This window comes from Eumetopias jubatus, unplaced genomic scaffold (genome assembly GCF_037043125.1).
Source record: "Eumetopias jubatus isolate StellerSeaLion01/CBP00866 unplaced genomic scaffold, mEumJub1_p1.0 scaffold_3, whole genome shotgun sequence".
Lineage (NCBI taxonomy): Eukaryota > Metazoa > Chordata > Mammalia > Carnivora > Otariidae > Eumetopias > Eumetopias jubatus.
The window spans coordinates 184,111,212-184,130,367 of NW_028274809.1; the positions used below are offsets into that span (position 1 = coordinate 184,111,212).

The 19,156-nt window shown below is 47.2% G+C and overlaps 1 protein-coding gene across 3 annotated transcripts in view; it reads right to left on the minus strand.

Annotated features, from left to right (window-relative positions):
• Positions 1-9,184: 9,184 nt before the first annotated feature.
• NALCN (sodium leak channel, non-selective) overlaps positions 9,185-19,156 on the minus strand; it is a 290,181-nt gene continuing 280,209 nt past the window's right edge. For all 3 annotated transcript variants that reach the window (XM_028112068.2, XM_028112069.1, XM_028112067.1), the window contains 5 exons: positions 17,163-17,320; positions 13,712-13,862; positions 11,765-11,914; positions 9,908-10,025; positions 9,185-9,378 (listed from right to left, as the gene is read on the minus strand). In XM_028112068.2, the coding sequence (XP_027967869.1) occupies positions 9,185-9,378; positions 9,908-10,025; positions 11,765-11,914; positions 13,712-13,862; positions 17,163-17,320 (771 nt within the window). The remainder of the gene's footprint in view (positions 9,379-9,907; positions 10,026-11,764; positions 11,915-13,711; positions 13,863-17,162; positions 17,321-19,156) is intronic.

The following is a 19,156-nucleotide window of genomic DNA, read 5'->3' on the forward strand; positions in this document are numbered from 1 at the left end:
TCCTCACCGTCTTATGTTCTGGAAAACAGCTTACCGAAAAAAGCCACCCTTCCCCTGTGACTTAACACATGACTCCTGGGTGTCTCCTCGTTTCCCCTGTGCAGTGGCCAGACACAGACCCTCCAGTTCCCTGTCTCCGCCCCAGAAGGGATTCCCTGTTTGACCAACTGAGACAAAATACCTGCTAACTTGACTTGGTCCAACTCTAACCAGACTTCTCCCCTTCCTGGGCTTGACCTTTGAACTTTGACTCCCCTGAGGATGAGCCAGCATCCGGATGTAGACCAGCTGTTCCCTGTGAGAATGCGCTGGCCTCAGGGAAAGACACTTCCTGATCAGCTCTCTGATGCAGCTGTCCAGTCATCCCGCTCCCCATTCCTGGTTCTTGTCGCCTAGCTTACCCCTCCCAGAAAAGAAAATTCCTCTTTGCCTCAACTTTGAGAGGATCTCAGGTTAGAGTGTTCTTCTGTTGCAATAGTCACTCGGACTGAAGTTCCTCCTCATCTACGTCTTTCTTTGTAGGTGATGGGGTGCAGGCTACGGATCAAAGGTGGCCTCCTGTCACCCAGCCTTGCTCACCCCCGCGGTCCACTTGCTAGGGTGGGTGGTTGAATCGCGGCCCTGACTGCAGGCCCCACCTCTTCCAGGCTTGGTTCTCATGGCTCACGGGGCCCTTGCAGCACCGCGTCCTGCAGGGGTTTCTGAAAAATGGCTCTTTCACGGAAAATGAAGAGCAATCTCAAAGGACACTGGTGCTCCAGGGAAGGCTTATGCTGCTGTATTTACACTGCTATCTGACCTGACCCTGAGAACAAGTTCTCTGTGTCCCACAAGGAGGTGAGTTAAAAGGAGGAAGGGACAGGAATTCGGGATGGAAAAATAAGTCATCTTCCTAGTGGTTATGTTTTGTTTGGGATGAATGTCAGGGATGTCAGACATTTTTATTTGGAGGTGAGTTCAAAAACAATCCAAAGCGGCACCATTCTGTTCAGCTCAAAGAGCAGAGCTGAGAACCACATGTGTGCCAACATGCCGCTTAGTGATGCTGGAGGCACAGGGATGGACGGGTCATCCTTCCCCTCAAAGGCTTTGTGGTCTCCTGGAATATCCATGTACATGACCTGGATCGGAGAAACAAGTGCAGAATGACCTGCCAAGTGGGCACCAAGCGTTCTGGTACTTGGCTAATCGTCTTGTGGCGGTGCAGCTTGTTGGCCCACTTCATACATTATTCTTTTCCATCATGCCAACCGTAGTGGAAGGATTTCATGAAGAAATTCTGAATTTTATTATTATATTGCTTTGTAAGGAGGATAATCAATGGACTTTGCCGCCAGTATTTCTGTAGCTTGTTGATTCCTGTGTGTGGCTACGCGTCACACTCGTTTCTGTACTCTGAAGGGCGCTCTGGAGAAAGCTTCTCTAGGAGCCACCTGCAACATTACCTGTTTTTGGGGCTGGATTCCTTAAAATCCAATATATTCTGAAGGATGTGATCAATAAGCAGATGGTTCAAGCCCATGCACATGCCAAGAAATGAGGCATCTAATTAGCAGCTAGACCAGGGTGTGAGGCAGTTGCAGAAGGGGCGTGGGACCCCTTCCTGGGCTGGGAGACCCCCGGAAAAGACAATCAGGGCTGGTGGTGTGACGTGTCGACACAAGGTAGTTGTTCGAAGTGCGAACACAGCCTGGACCTTCAGGCTGTGCTCATTAGGGCTTCGCAGAATCCCCAATTATCTTTTGACCTAGCCCTGAGCTAGGCCCCTTTTCATTGTCCCGAAAAAGGAGTCCATGGATCAAAAAGAACACCCAATTTGAAATTCTGCATGGGTTTGGCTCTGAAGCTAAGCTGGTAGAACACAGCAAATGGGCATTCTCTGCAGCCGGTGAGGGCCCCGGGGAAGGGGGAGGGGCGAGATTGTGGCAGAGGCAGGCTTCCGCGGGGGGCAGTTCGGTGCCCTGCGCGCAGGTGCGGAGGAGACAATTTGGGGGAAGGGGTCCACATACCCCCTGCAATGAATCCCTGAGGGATGTTTCGGTTAATCTAAGAGTCCCACTAAGGGACTCTCAAGTCCCACTTGACAAATACGTCAAGAGACTATGGACTCCTTCCCATTCCCGTCCCCTGTCTCTGGGCTCAGATAGGAACAGAAGGGGGCTTTTCTCTCCTCTGGGCCTGGGAGAACCCACTGCTGAGTGTCCCCTGGCATCAGAGGAGGGAACTGAGCTCTCTCCAACAGCGCTTGCTGTGACAGGTGGAATATACTAGTGAGCCGTTGTCAGCCTGATGTTCCCCAGTGGACTGTTTGTTGTGCTTCTAGTGTTTTCCTGGGTAGGCCCTCCATGATGTTTCTAACATGAAATGCAGACTCTGAAAGAGAAGACAGTGTCTGGAGTCTGGTCTATCCTAAGACAACTGTCCTAAGGCTCCTGGGGCCGATTTAGACAGGGGACGTCAAGGCTGTACCTGTGGGAAGTGACGTATCTCTCAAGTCCATTGACGCACTTTTATCAATTAGGGTTAGCACATTGACAACAAGTAAGCATATTAAAAACAGTATCAGTGCAACTTTTTTTTTTTTTTTTTTTTTTTTGCTCAATCTGCTTTCCCTTCTTCCTTGTCATGCAAGAAGCCGAGAGAATAAAATCAACATTCTTTGCTTCTTGTTCTGGGGGAGAAAAGACGATTAGTTGGATTCTGCAGGCAGACGAGTGACTATATTTAAGGTAGTACTAACCAACTCCAGGTAGTAAAATGGTATTCATTATGATGTTTACATTTATGTGTGTCGACTTGGCAAGGCTATAGTGCCCAGTTGTTTGGTCAAACACTAGTTTGAATGTTGCCATGAAGGCTTTTTTTTTTTTTTTTTTTAGATATGATTAACACCTAAATCTCTAGGCTTTGAGTAAAGCCAGTTACCCTTCATAATGTGAGTGAACCTCATCCACGCAGTTGAAGGCCTTAAAAACAAAGACTGATGTTTCCAGAAGAAGGAATTCTGCCCCAAGACTGTAAACATAGAAATCTTGCCGGAGTTTCTAGCTTGTAGATTTTGGAATCAACATTGCAACATCAGCTCTTGTCTGAATTTCTAGTCTGCTAACCTGCCATACAGATTTTGGACTTGTCATTATCCCACAAAATTACATGAGCCAGTCTCTTAAAATAAATCTCTCTCTCTCTAGATATATACATGTCTATCCTATTGTCTCTGTTTCTCCGGAGAACTCTAATACACTCATTCTGTGTATTCCAGATGAAATGCTCTCCCTGGCCAGACCCACTGGCTAACATTCTAGTCTAGTTGCCTGCAAACATGACATAATATGTTCTATTTCCAAGGATGGAGGGCTAGAGTAGAGACTACATCCCTCCCCATCTCCCTGTTCCCCTAGCTCTGTCCTTATTTTAATCTTTCCAGCCTACTCTTCGGCTCCAAGAGTGTTACCTACATTATACTCTTCTCTCTCCAAAATTAAATAAAGACTGCCTAAAGTGGCTGTACCAGCTTGCATTCCCACCAACAGTGTAAGAGGGTTCCCCTTTCTCCACATCAGGTATCTACCCCAAAGATAACAGATGTAGTGAAAAGAAGGGGCACCTGCACCCCAATGTTCATAGCAGCAGTGTCCACAATAGCCAAACTGTGGAAGGAGCCAAAATGTCCTTCAACAGATGAATGGATAAAGAAAATGTGGTACATAGATACAATGGAATATTACTCAGCCCTCAGAAAGGATGAATACCCACCATTTGCATCAACATGGATGGAACTGGAGGGGATTATGCTAAGTCAAATAAGTCAAGGAGAGAAAGACAATTATCATACGGTTTCGCTTATATGTGGAACATAAGGAATAACACGGAAGACCATAGGGGAAGGGAGGGAAAACTGAAGGGGGGAAATCAGTGAGGGAGACAAACCATGAGAGACTATGGTCTCTGGGAAACAAACTGAGGGTTTCAAAGAGAAGTGGGGGCTGGAGGGATGGGGTAGCCAGGTGGAGGGCACCTGTTGTGATGAGCACTGGGTATTATATACAAATAATGAATCATGGAACACTACATCAAAAACTATTGATGTACTATATGGTGACTAACTGAACATAATAAAAAAAAAGACTGCCTAAGAATATGCAGATAATTCAAATCAAAAAGCTAACTTTCTTGGCTATAATTTATGGGTACAACTCTTCGTTGTGATCTTCACTAAAGAAGACTTTTCTGGAAATTGTTACTCTGCTCTTCCTGGCAGCCCTTGGTCAAGAGGCTAATTTATTATTTTAGATGGTTTTGACATGACTTGGAATGTAGAAGTACCATTTTTTGTATGTATTTATTTGCAGAGAACCCATGGGCCTTCGCCCATTTCTGTCCCTACAGTTGGATTTGCTTTCATTTAAATGCTAAACATCTCAGTGGCAGTCAGGCATTGGGAACACTAGAAGGAATGATGCATCAAAACAGGTGGTTCCACTTAGTGTGATATGGGGTCTGTCCACATCGTGGAGGAAATGGAGTGGTAGATACCCATTTGTGAAAGGAACACAATGAAGCTACATAATTCCTCTTGTAGGTAGGTTGGTTCTGTAAGCAAGCCTTAAAATTGACATTGACATTGAATCACTGCCCACAAAGGGAGAATGAGAAACTACTTCAAATCTGCCTCTAACAAACCATCCATAGCTTAATGCAATGGCCAGTGAGGCCAGTCCTCCAAATGTTCAAATGGGATTCAGATATTTACTAGGCATACTACAGGCAGATTTTTTAATTGAATGAGTGACATGCAGCATTGGGGATATAAATTTAACATAAAATATTAAATTTAAACCAGGCACACTGCTCAAATACAGAAAGCAAGCAGATATGGAAGCATAATTTAAGTGTGGCATTGAAATTGTTTTGCTATTTCAATTTGGTCATTTAGCTTTTGGGATCAGATGACAGGATATATTAAAAATTTTGTTTAATTTTTATGTCTGATAAAATGCATATAACAAAATTTACCATTTTAACCATTTTTAAGTATAAATTTTAATAGCGTTAAGTATATTCACATTGCTATGTAAACAATCTCCAGAACTTTTTCATCTTGCAAAACCGCAATTCTATACCCATGGCACAATTTCCGTCCCCCAGCCCTTGGCAATCACCATTCTGCTTTCTGTTTCTATGAGTTTTACTACCCTTGATACCTCATATAAGGGGAATCATACAGTAATTATCTTTTTGTGACTGGCTTATTTCAATTAGCACGATGTCCTCAAGGTTCATCCTATTGTTACCTGTAGTAGAATTCCCTTTCTTTTTAAGATTGAGTAATATTCCATCATATGCATGCACATTTTTTTTAATCCATCCACCCAAAGATGGATATTTGGGTGCTTTCTCTCTTGGCTATTGCGAACAATGCTGCCCTAAACAGGGGTGTAAAAATATCTCTTTGAGGCTCTGCATTCATTTCTTTTGGGTATGTACCCAGAAGTGGTAATGCTGGAATCATACGGTGCTTCTATTTTTAAGTGAATAAATTCACCTCTCCTGCCTTTTTTTCTTAAACCATTTTTTTAAAAGATTTTTATTTATTTATTTGGAGAGAGAGAGAGTACAAGCAGAGGGAGTGGCAGGTAGAGAGAGAGAGAGAAGCAGACTTCCCGCTGAGCAGAGAGCTTGATGTGGGGCTTATCCCAGGACCCTGGGATCATGACCTGAGCCGAAGGCAGACGCTTACCTGACTGAGCCACCCAGGCGCCCCTCTCTTGCCTTTTTTTAAAAGCAAGAAGCTAAATTTTGGCCCGGATAGGGTATGAAACTCATCAGAGATTAAACAAGGAGTAACCAGTAAATCCAGGGCTTGAAACATCTGTCGAACCCCAAACTCAGGATCTTTGATCTGTACTAGAGTTTTTCCAGCTAGGTTCTTTGGAGCACTGGGATGGTTCAGGCCATCTTTGGGGGCTGGAGTGGGTTTGGGGGTGTATTCCTTTTCTAAGGCTGCTGTAACAGAATGTTACAAACTGGGTGGCTTACAAAGACCAAAATTTATCATCTCAGTTCCAGTTCTGGAGGCTAGAAATCCAAAATCAAAGTGTTGGCAGGGCCATGCTCCCTCCAACACGTCTAGGGGAGGATCCTTAGTCGCCTCTTGCAATTTCTTGCAGCCCTAGACATTCCTTGGCTTGTGTCAGCATCACTCCAGTCTCTGCCTCTGATTTAACATGACCGTCTTCCCTCTGTGTTGTGTCTTTGCATGGCATTCTTTTCCCTGTGTGACTTTCTCTTCTTAAAAGGACACCAGTCATGTTGGATTACGGGTCTACCTCCTCTGGTATGACCTCACCTTAACTCATTACATCTGCAGACTCTTCCCCCCCAAGGATCACATTCACAGGTGCTGGGTGTTAGGATTTCAATGTCTCTCTTTTGGAGGGGCGGGGGGCACAATTCAATCAATATCAGGAGGTGAAAAGAGACCATGTGAGTGGGATTCTCATCTTCACCCTAATTTCAATTAGGGATGCCCTGCTTTAGCTTGGTTAATATTTTGGGAACTTTTGAAGGACCCTGTTTGAGAAAGAGCACCACTGCCAAGCAACCAATTGAAAACCACTTATCTATAGTCTGCCCCTTCCTACAAAGAAGCAGGCAAACACATCAGTCAACTGGCTTTGAATATGCTTTTGCTTAAGGCTTTATAACTGGCTTTTCTTCTACATGCCCTTATCTTATTCAGCTTGGACAGTCACTGAAGATGGGTGCTGCTCTCAACCGACCACGGAGAATAGAGTGAGACAGCCGGCCATTCTCTCCATCCCTGTTCCCTGTGAGGTCCGGCCATTCTCTCCATCCCTGTTCCCTGTGAGTCCCCTGTGAGTCCCCTTGAATTGCCATATGTGCAATGCATGTGTGGTCTGGTCTCGTTGGGGGCTCTGGGTCAACTATTCTGCCCCTTATGCTTTCTGGTGTGCTTGGAACCAACAGCATCTTGTAATCAAAGGCCGTGGTGGCATGATGAGAGGATTACTATCAGTGTCTGGCTCCCTAAGGATCAGGGAATGTTGTGGCCGAAGTTTTCCCATCTGCATAACCGGACTCTTTATATGTTGATGAAAAATCTAAGAGGGGTAGCACTTACCTTCTCAGCTTGCTCTGTGCTCTGCTGGCTTCAGGAAAGAGTAGAGATGAGTCCCACAGAAATTCTTTGGCTGTCTCACTTAAGTGAAAATGTAGGGTGCTGTGACTTCAAATGCATTGCTATCTGGCCCTTTGCTTCACTGCAGAATGAACAACAATGATGTTCCGCTGAACCCCAGTTAACAGACGTTGTAGGAAGGACTCAGCAGTTTTTTGAGAATGAAGCTGTTTTACTCAAGTGTAACGAGCCAAAAAATAAAATCTCGTTTTCATGCAGCACGAGTACAGGCTCATGCCTGGGCCATGTAAGATCCTTTTCTATTTTATTGTGGGTTTGGAAGGTATTCACTCAGCCTTATGGGCACACATGTGAAAGGAACATTCTGGCTTAGGACTGAACTGAAATGAAGAACAGGGACAGAGTTTTGCCAACTAATTATAGACAGAATATTCAAATACCGAGTTTGCAAAGTGCCTGATTCCTAATGATCCTGCCCCCAAAACCCCCTTCCCTCCTTCCACACACGAGAAAGGGTTTAGAAATGACCATCAACTCAGAGTAAATTCTTTTACAAAGTGAATATTTATTTGATTTGCTTATGTACAAAAAGTAAACTCCAACTGAACATAAAACCAAATAAAATCTCTTTTGGCCGCACTGACTTTAATTACCCATTATCCTAGAGTCACAATTAATCCTACAAACAATAGATGGTACCACAATGTTACATTTGTTATACAGAAAGGATTCGGCTATTTTAAGAATGTTAAATAGAGAAAAAGAGATCATAAAGCAACCTGGTGTGTCAAAGGACTCGGAGATCATCACTCCATTAAAAGAAATCATTGAAACAGCAAATCTCCAATCAAAAATAATGTAGTTAAGTGCCTGGATGCACTTCTACTTGGTTGACCCAGCATAAGAGGCCCAGGTACTTTGAAATCGTGTCGCCTTTTAATTTTCCCAGAGCACACGGTGTGTGAAACAAATACCCCTGAGTTGTGGGGTCCCTAAACTGTGAGTTCCAAGCAGGATTTTACAAAGTTGCCATTATTTTCATAGAAGAGTCTGGTAGCAGGGAGTCATTTTGAATTGAACATGGAACTGGTGTGTTGGGATCAACTCATGCCGACTTTATGGCAAATCGGACACACCCTGGGTAGGAAATGAAGCCAGTGATAACATGACACACCTGAAAGATTTCCTTAATAAGCTGAATCATGTAGTTTTACCCTTTTTGCTAAACTTAGCTATTAAAAGGCTTAGAAAGAAACTCAACATCTTTATGTAAGCAAGTCCCTCCAGCGATCTATGTACATGTTTGTTTTAAACCAGTTGGCTCCTTGGGCCAATTTCTTTGCCTGGTCCCTGCACACACAATTCTCTAGGAAGCAGGCGACGGTTTCATCAGAGTGACTGAGGCCAGAAATTGACTTGGTCTGACCTCTAAATATCTTGTGCAGATTTTTAAGAATAACATGAGAAGAAGAACATACTTTTAAAAATTCAGAATCTGTAGTTTGTAAAACTACTATCATTTTCGTATGAGCTCAGTGCTGACCTTTTCAGATCAATCATAAATAATAAATTTTCCCACGGGAAGTATTTCTAGTGGAAGAGGGAAAAGCAGGAACTAAAGCTGTAGCTTCGGCACCATGACTATCAGCCGCTTTGGGCTTGGCTCTGTTGGGGGTGGTAATACTGCGCACGAGAGCATCTGAAGATACACCTTAGTTCACGTAGACAGGGTATATGACGTGTTTGAACGGTCTACATCTAGTGTTGGGCAATATTACAGATACTAGGCGAATTTTCTTGAACACCCGGTAACAAGCCCTCGTGCGCACAGCTACCACAGACCAAGTGTTTACGCCCTCCTACGGCAGGACAAAAATCCACTTAAAAAAAAAAAAATCTCGTGACAAGGTGGAATTAAATGACGTCTCCAGTCCGGACTGCTCACTAGCATATGTTAGACCGTAGGAGGACAATGTCAGAAAACAGTGTTCCCCATGAGACCCTGCTCGGCGCTGCGTCCACCTAAATATCCAGAAGGTCATCGCCACTTTCGTCACTCTCCACCGTCAGCTGCCGGGTCCACCATTTCTTAACCTCGGAACCGCACGACGCCGTGTCGGTCATGGGGTTCATTTTGCACACAACAGACTTCATTGTTGTGCGCCCTGCAAATCGTAAGTTGACCGAAGACACTGAGTGGCTTATTGGTTTGGGTGCTGTGGAATTGACAAGAGTCCTATGAGCAACTCGGAACTGTTCACCCCTGTTCAAGCCATTCCCAAAAAGCGGTGATCCCCCCAGCAGTAACAACTAAACCAGTCCTGCTAACCACGCCCCCCCCCACAGGTGGTAAGTATGAACTCCTCCCAGCTCTCGGTTCTTTATATTCATAAACTTTATATGCATGGACTCGAAAATTCTGTTCGTGGGCAACTAGTAATACCGTTCGAAAACACGCTACCCTCCCACCACCGCGCTTTGAGATAATCACAAAAAAACTTAACCAAAAAATCACTAAATGTTCCAATCTGGGCAAATATAAGTGTCATAGAAATATGGGTGAGTAGGTGTTTTTTTAGTATATACAAAGACAGAATATAAACACAAAGGAAAAGGACAGATAGTGTAAGCAGTAGTGAGAGGAGCCTAAGGAACTGGAGAGGCAGACCTGAACTTGAAATCCGAGACCCAAAGCCCACCGAGTGTAGACACTGAGTCAATGGAGAAGGGACCCAGGGCACACACCTGAGGGCAGCCGCCACTGCCCGAACTTCCTTTGGGGTTTCCCGGGGTCTGTGGCGTCCTGCCGGCTTCCCCCTCTGTCCGACAGCGTAGGGCTCAGGAGCTGCTGCTGGCTGCTGGTCTGCACGGGGCGAGAGTGAGGCAGTCAGGGCTCTTTCTGACCGCTCTGCTCCCCTTCTGGCCTCTGCACTGGTCTGGACTCTCATTTTATGGTAAGAAAGGAAGAAAGTGCCATAGGAAAACAGTACCGCAGCCGCAGAGTGCACAATGGGGAAGGGTGAAGAGAAAATGGGTTCAGAGAGTCCAGAAAAGTCAGAGTCACCGCTGCACGTGAAGAGACGCACAATTCTCCAGGTAGCGCCTTCTCCGGGCAGCCCTCCAGGGTTCCCCCACTCCCACAGCTCCGCCCCCCCCCCCCCCCGCCAGCACCTGGCTGGGGAGGGGGGTCGTCACAGACCAGGAAGGAAGGGGGGCAGCAGGGACTGTCCGGTTTGGCGGAAGTATATTCTTGCCAACTTGGAGATCAGCCCTAGCCTCTCTGCAGATAAAACTCTACGGCAGCGCGGAGCCCAAGGAAGCTTATACCAGTTAAGACTAATTCAGAGAGAATGGCTGAGACTCTCCAACCTTTTACACTCTGTGGTGCACCGTCACCTTCCTCTCTCCTATCAGTGTCTTGGTCTTCACATCTCTTCGGTAGCTCCTCTTGGTTTTTTTGTTACCTCATGGGCTTTTTTTCTTTTCTTTCCTTTATTTTAGAGCTCTGCAATCATCGCTTTGCCAGCCTCATCAGCCCTGCCTGGCTGGCTGGCCCCGTCTACCCCTGCTCCGCGCATCCTCACTGTGGACAGGTGGCAGGGCCACTGTCGAAGCCTCTATGTTCACCCCCTCCCCCTCCCCATCCTTCTGCCCCTCCGCCTTTGCTGACTGTCCCTGCACGAGTCCCTGGGGTCGGTGGCAGATGATGCCTACGTGTTGGGAGCCAACAACATGAAATCCACTCCAAACTGGGCTATGGAACAAGAGGTCCCCTTGGAGCATCCCGCCGGGCCGCCGAGCCTCAGCCTTCAGTATTTACCGCGGAGCTGTATGGGCTGTGTCTCTGCACACCACGAAGCCCGACCCTGCCAGGGCGCTCATCTCGGGAAGCTGGATCAACTCCAGCCGGGCCACGAATGCGCCCTCATGAAGGGCAGGACTTCCTGCCTGCTGCTGGTCACCGCGCAAGGCTCTCCAGGGTGCCCGCGCCTCTCTGCGCATTTGTATGGACATGGACATTGCGTCTGGAAATGGAAATAAGCTGCACCCTAGTAAAAATGTCCTCGGGTTAATCCTCCTGAATTCCATATGCTCTTCCGATGCCCAACTAAGGAAGGACAAATCCTTAACGAGTCTGACTATTTAAGGAAGTTGGTGGCCAATTACAAACATTTCCACTGATTCTACTACAAGTTCCTCTGACTTGGTAGAAGAACGTATTTAGGGCAGAGTTTCCGGCAAACCACGTTCTTCATGTAATATCGCTGGACTCCACTTAAGACCATAGAGATGCGGTGTTAACTCTTTAGACAAAAATCGACAGAACTAGTGAGTTCAGGGCATTCACCTTTTTTTTTTTTTTTTTTTTTTGTATTCATACAACTCAGAATCAGAATCTTTTGAAACAACCCCAAACGATTCCAAGTTGCAAAGATCCAGACACAATCTGGATCAACATGTTCCAGTTGTTTTTAACTTAACAAACTTCCAATTAGAAATACTGTCACCTTGTTTGAAATGGCTATGTGAACAGCACCAATTTATTTTTTATTTTTAAAAATGCACCTAATACCCTTGGAGGAAGGACGCCTCATACCGTACCTCAGGTTGCATATTATTATCCTGACTGTTAGCGTTCATGTCCTCACTGGGCTGGGTGGTCTCGATACTGGGGGGATTCAGGAACCGGCTCAGCTCCTGCTGTTGGCTCTCTCTCAGGCTGTGGATGATGCTGCAGGACTGCTGTTGTTTCTATGGAAATATGATTATTCTCTCGGTAACAGAAAAATCAGCCCAACGTCCCCCCGGCCCCCCACCATTCAAATCATATTTTCTTCTCTCCTCCCCAAAGAACCTGTATGCTTGGTGACCTCTTTGGAACTTCCAAATAAGGATGCTTAACTAATTTCCCTATCACACTGCTGTGAAGGAGGGCTTAGAGACTCCCCAACCCATGCTCATTTGCATAACAATGGGAATAAGTATGTCCACTGATACAGCTCTGTTGTACTTAAAATAGAATTTTTGAATCGCTAATGTAGGCGTTCTCTTTTCTCCCTTCTTATTTTGCTCTGTGCTCATTAAACCAGTAGTGAACACCCTTTTCCTCCGGGTTGTTAGAAGCAGAGAGCCTTGGGTGGATGGGTGAAACCCTTGCTCTTGCCTCGGTTCTTGGATAGGAGCAGGCCAGTCTGTTTTGGCACACACTCGGGAGCCCAGTCTGGTGCTGGTCCAGCTCCCCGTGCCCTCCTGGGGCCCCTGGGGGGAAGGCTGGATCGCTAGAGTGAGCAGGGCTAGGGTCAGCTGTGACTGTGGCTTTGCGGTAGGGGCTTGGGCTGTTTCGTTTCTCTGGGGACCTTTTCTCCTCCAATAGAAAGACGTATTTCCTGCAGCTGGTGTTGTTCTGAGAAACAGGATTTAAAAAGTCTGTTAAATATATATATTTAGTGATTAATTTGATTTTTTTCCTCTGTGAAGGGTAAGTCAAAAACATTCATAAAAGTAATTATCTACTAGAAATGCCTATTGTAAACACGATGTATGTCAACATAGTATGTGTTCATTGATTTATGAGTCAGAGAATCTTATAAGCTTGTAATTCTGAAGGCAGCAGACAGATCATTAAACTCCCAGGAGAGGTGGCCTTTGTTAAAGACCAAACAATATTATCAATGGTATGGTGGAATTGTTAGAAACAATTTAAAAGTAGTTTTGTAAATTCAGTTGCCACACAACATGTAGAGATTTTGGGCATTTTGAAGAGTTGAGTTTGATAAATGGAGATCACAAATACATTAGTATCAATAAACTGCCTTTTTTTTCCCAAGGAGAGAGAGCACCGAGCGGGGGGTGGGGGGTGGGGGGTTGGGGGGGTGGAGGGGCGTGGGAAGAGGGAGAGAGAGAGAGAGAGAGAGAGAAGAGACTCTTAAGCAGGCCCCATGGCCAGCATGGAGCCCGATGTGTGGCTCAATCTCATGACCCTGAGATCATGACCTGAGCCAAAATCAAGAGCCAGACACTTAACCGACTGAGCCACCCAGATGCTCCTCAGTAAACTGCTTTTTAAACATTCATGTTCTATTATAAAAATGTGATTCAATGGGAACGTCTTATGGACTCTGCTAGAGAGGGCACAGCTGGGTCTGGACTGGAGCTAAGGCGCAAATCAGCACGTGGCCATCACAAGGGGATGAAGCTGACATAGTTGAAGGGCCACAAGGCTAATCACAGGAGGATCTCATCCTGTTGCTCACGAAACTCTTTTCTCTTCTTTTTTAAAGATTTTATTTATTTATTTGAGAGAGAGAAAGAGAGCATGGGGGGAGGAGCAGAGGGAGAGAGAGTCTCAAGCAGACTTCCTGCAAGCAGGGAGCTCGACGCGGCGCTCGATCCCAGGACCCGGAGATCACGACCTGAGCCGAAGGCAGACGCTTAGCCCACTGAGCCACCCAGGCGCCCCACCCCGCCCCCAAAGCTCTTTTCTTTTCTCCCTCTTCTTCCTCCTTTGAGAGGAGGAAACAAAACCCCAGACACTTCCAGTTCACTCACAGCTCGGATGCGCTTTAAGCACTTTTTCAGCCACATGCGGATGGTCTGCTTGGCCACCTCCTCCTCGATAGTGTACTCCAGCTGTTCCCTCGCCAGCAGCTCTTCCAGCTGCAGACTCTTCCGGATGTCGACCGACCGGTAGGACAGCATGCTGGTGGGGGGACACGACAGCAGTCCAGGTCTGACTCCCCCGGGACTCTGACCGGTGGATATCTCAAACTCCAGAGAGCACATCACTCAGTCCAACCACGGTAGGGTCCCTGTGCCACCGGACTTGCTGGGGGACATGGGCTAGTTATGTCACCTCCTCTGTAAGACGGGGACACTCATGATACCCACCTTATTAAAGGACTGAGTTAATACTTGGGAGGTGTTTACAGGAGTCAGTGCCCCGTAAGTGCTTGTAAAACAAAAGATCCAGGCTGGGCCCTCATCTACATTATCAGCTGCTTAAGGCTCTGGACCATTCCCTGTAGAAGGAAGAGTGCTCTCTCTATACGTTGGTCACATTTGGTCACATTCAGGTACAGTTGGGGATGGGTAACAGGCTTGGCCAAAGGTCAGGCTTCCTGTTCCCTCCCCTCCCCCCAGGTCCCTCTCTATTGATCTCATTTGTGCCCCTGGATCCTCCTCATTTATTTTGGTGGGTGCCAAGTCGCTCCCATTCTGACCTTGGCACAACAGCTCCAGGCAGTGGCAGATGAAGCCAACACGGCCGACAGGTTGCCTCCTCAGGGCCCCAGGGCAGTCAGACACTCATACTGTACCCAGGCTGAGAGGTCCACAGCCAAAGGAGAATGCGGCCCTTTCTGCAGCTCGGCGCTCCCCGGTGCCCCCACCGCACCCCAGGTTAGCACTCAGCCCCTGCCTGCCTGTCTGTGAGCTCTGCGGCCCACGTCACAGCATGGAGGTGCTCAGGAGGCCTCCCCAGGCAGCACTGGGACCTTCTCCTTGCTAAGGCTCTTCCCACCGTGGAAGAAGGAAACGTGTTTGCTCTTCCTCTCATCCCTGCCTCATCCAGAATCTCGTCACTGCCAAACTGTTTTCATCATTTACTGAGCTATAGGGGCAGGGAGGGGCAAGGGGCGCCCCCATCAGCTTCGCCTGGGTCCACTTCATCAGATGCCTCACTGGCTTCCAGAGAGGCTGAACGATAAATTGCTCATGACAGCGGTCTGTCTCCGTGCTTCCCTTTCAGCCTAGACATATTTGTCACCAGGAGGAACGACTTGGTGACATTCTGAGAGAGATGGCATCCTTGGCTAATCACACGTATTTTGTGCCTCTTTTTCTGCCCTTTAGCGTGCTCCTGGGAGAAGTGAATAGTGGGAAGTAAAACAATGAACTTGCAAGAACTTCTCCCAGGTCCTTCCTGTTCTGACCTTTTTTTCAAATTTCAGTCACAAGCGTATTTCTGTGTACCTGAGTGCTGCTGAATGCGAGCCACCACACCCACCACTTAACCTGTCAAATACATGCAGCATGATGAAAACAGTTACTGCTAGAGGAGGGCCTTGACTTTTCCCGTGGGTGGGCCTCTTCGAGAGTGGAGCCTATGGGACTTTTCCTAGAAGAACTTTTAAATGCATAAAATAAAATACATACGATTACAAAGGAAACCAACTCTATTGAAATACAGTTCTCATATCTTCTTAAAAAAGGTGATGACAAAATGGATAAAGAAGATGTGGTATAGACATACAATGGACTATTACTCAGCCGTAAAAAAAGAATGAGATCTGACTATTTGCCACAACATGAATGGACCTAGAGGGTATTATGCTGAGTGAAATAAACCAGACAGAGAAAGACAGATACCATGTGATTTCACTTACATGTGGAATCTAAAAAATAAACAAAGCAGGGGCAGACCCATAAATAGAGAGAGCAAACTGGTGGTTGCCAGCAGGGAGGGGGCTTGGGGGATGGACGAAGCAGATGAAGGGGAGTGGGAGGCACAGGTTTCCGGTGTTGGAATGAATCAGTCACCGGGATGAAAAGTATAGCGTAGGGAATCTAGTCAATGATGCTGTGATGGTGGTGTTTGGTGACTGGGGTTGCCTACTCTTGCGGTGAGCATAGCATGACATACAGAGTTGCTGAGTCATCGTGTTGTACACCTGAAACCAGTGTAATACTGTGTCAACTCTACGTCGATAAAAAAAGAAATAAAATTAATTTTAGAAAATTTTTAACAAGATGGTGACACAGTAACATAAATGCTTCTTTATTATTGCTTTAACTACTAACATCTAGCTGAGGCCAAATGACCACGATAACTTAGAAGTGTCGGCGAGTGTAAAGGATATCTAAGCTACCAGGCCTGTCAGTGAGGTGCTCCGAAAATACCTGTGATTTCTGCTGGTGACAAAGACGCACGTATTGTTAGGATGGCTGTGGTTTGTCGCCTGCATTCATCACTGAGGAAAATGCTGCCTTTCAGGGAGTGATTCATGAAAATAAAGATGTGATTATTTCCAAGGCCATGGACCTCAGGATTCTATGCATGGATTCCTGTTTAAAAAGGTGTTATGGATTGAATTGTTTTCCCCCTAAAAAATTAGATGTTGGCGTCATAACCTCCAATACCTCAAAATGTGATCTTATTTGGAAATAGGTCACTGCAGATGTAATTAGTTAAGATGAGGTCATATCAGAACGGGATGGCTCCCTAATCTAATATGAATGGTGTCCTTACAAAAGGCAAGATTTGGATACATGCAGGCACACGCATGCACATGGGGAGAACCACACATGAAGATGGGGGCAGAGATCGGGGTGGTGTTTCTACAAAGATGGCGGGCAAAACCCCAGAAGCTGGAACAGACTCCCCCTCGCAGCCTCAGAAGGAACCAGCCCTGCCGAGCCCTTGAATTCAAACTTCTAGCCTCCGGGACTATGAGACAATACACTTGTTTAAACCACTGAGTTTATGGTATTTTGTTCCCTTTGTCCTGTTTGGGTGCTCACGGAATGGAAAATGTGGTTTGCCATCCAAGCGGGGGCAACCATCACAGAGCAGCCTCACGAGTGAGAAGATCTGCCCATTAGCCCCAGCTTGACCACTGAGGCTGCGTCACTGAGCAAGTCACATGACTCTCCGGGACCAGATCCTTCCTCACAAAACGAGGGGCGGCCACTCTCCCCGAGGCCCCCTACCTCTCCCCGTCAGGAGCTCCCCAGTCAGTAAGGGGCAGTTCTGGGGATATCAGGCCGCTGCTTCTCCCCGCTCCTGTGTGAGGCCCTCATTCAGACACGGTCCTCACAGGACAGTGACAAGGCCACTCGGAACCCGAGCACCGCAGCCTCGCCTCATCACCTCAGGGGGTGTGGCATCTTGGCTTATGAACCTCCTTGTTGGTTGTGTTTCACAAGGCCTTGAATGGCCCCGGCTTCAGGTTCTGGACTCGGGTCAGCTCTGTGACACGCCGTTGGGAAGACCCCTTCGTACCTGAGGACGTCGTGGAAAGTGACGTCACCACCATTATGCAGCCTCTCCATTTCGTAGCACATGTGCTTAAACAGGAGCTTGTCTTTGTCCAGATCCACCTCCAGCCTCCCCCGCAGCAGCCTCAGCAGGAACTTTACCCGGAAAGTCGGAATCACCCCCTGGCGGGCAGAACACAGTGACTGGTAAATCATCTTCAGGCCGTAATGATTCACTTGGGGTTCTGTTTTCACAGAAAAAAAAAAAAAAAAAAACACAAAAAACAAAAACCACCCAGAATGCCAGATTTTTTTCTCAAAAGGTAGGTAGCAAGGGAGTTGTTGGCCTCTCCGGAGGCTGCTGAGGGTGTGTGCCTGAGAGGAGCACCACACTGAAAGCTGAGCCCTTGGATTTTCTGCTGGAGCGTCCCCGGTTCTGTGGGATCTCAGAACCCGGCAGCCCTGGGAGCCTAGGAGGGAACCAAGCAGGCCCTCTGCCTCCCTAGCCTCGGCCCTTGCTTTGCCAGACTCCTCTTCTCCCGCCTGTTTCACTGACTCAGCCCCTGCTCATCTGTTTCTCGAAAGCACATGCTGAGTGGGTTGGTAATGCGTTATCACAAAAAAGCAGAACATTCCCAGGTACACGATCCTCCTCTTCACTTCGCCCGGATGCCACAAACTTCTAAACACTCGTTCTAAGTGGTTCTTCTAGGGAATCATCACTCTCGTTCAGGTCTTCTCCATGATTAGAACAATTACATACAAGAGAACTTGGTCAGAGCAGCTCCAGGTGCCGAAAATCGAACACATGTTGCTCCCTCACAGGCAACACCACCTAGCGCCTGTGAATTCAGGCCCTGGGCAAGAGACAGGGGCAGGGGCAACTCATGAATTCCTGTCAGTTACTGACACCTTAACCCGTGACCGGTGGTGCTATTATTGCTGTGTATGTCCAAAGAAAGCAGGTTCCTGCAGGCAGCCATCTTGGAGCTGCAGGTGGATCGAGGGGAGATGGGAGAGCCAGGCCAGATGGCCACACATGCAGGCCACTGTCTCAGAGAAAGCCCCCCCGAGCCTGGTCCTGGGGAACAGGGGGGAGTCAAGAGAGGGGGGCAGAGGGGAGGGGAAACCGGGCATTGCTGTGTAGGCCTAGCTTGGCATGCCCCTTTCCTCAGCCTGTTCTGGCTCCGTGGTCTTCACGCCCTCTGGGAACTCCTCCTGCAATGATTTCTGGATCTTCCCTCCAGATTTTCCCACAGTTGAGCTTTCCTTGGTTTTCAGAGGTTGGGTCTAACAGCCCCTCCCCAGCCAGGCCATCATGGCCACCCTGCTAACGTGGCCTGCCCCCCAGTCCAACCCATCTCGACTTATTACCCTCTGCAAAGTGCTTATAGCTTCTTGAGGTAATAATAATAATTATAATTATTGTTTCACTTTTTATTAGAACAGAAGCTCTGCGAGCACGGGGGCCGAATTTCCACTGTGCTCATCGCTATATCCCCAGCACCCAAGTGTCTGCTAGGATGAAGGACGAGGAGGGAGAGGAGCGGCAAGAAGGAGGTGCTGCCACTTTGGCTAATTCTAGGAAATCTTGGGTAAGCTTTATGATGAAAGCGTTCAAATAATAAGTCCAAAATAATTAAAAATAATAACTTTCAGAAACCACTCAATAACTAACTAAGACTGCAGTTGGTGGCTGCCTGTGGCTCTGTGTTGCACCATCGCTCTGGTGATTTGAACTTCACCCCTTCTCCTGCCCCCAGCCCAGGGCTGGTTTCTTCAGAGCTTCCTTGGTTTCCCTTCCTTGGTAACTTTCTGAATGTCCAAAGAAGAGGACGTCCCTGGTTGGACAGGACATGAGGGGCCCCACTCTGTCCCTCTCCCCTCCCAGCATATTCTGCTGAACAGTCAATGGCAGCTTTCTACAATTCATCAATGGCCATTCCAAATTCAGTAGATGTCCCCTGGTGACAAAAGGACCAGTTAAATCGTTGAGGGAGGGCAATGAGTCTCTTTGGG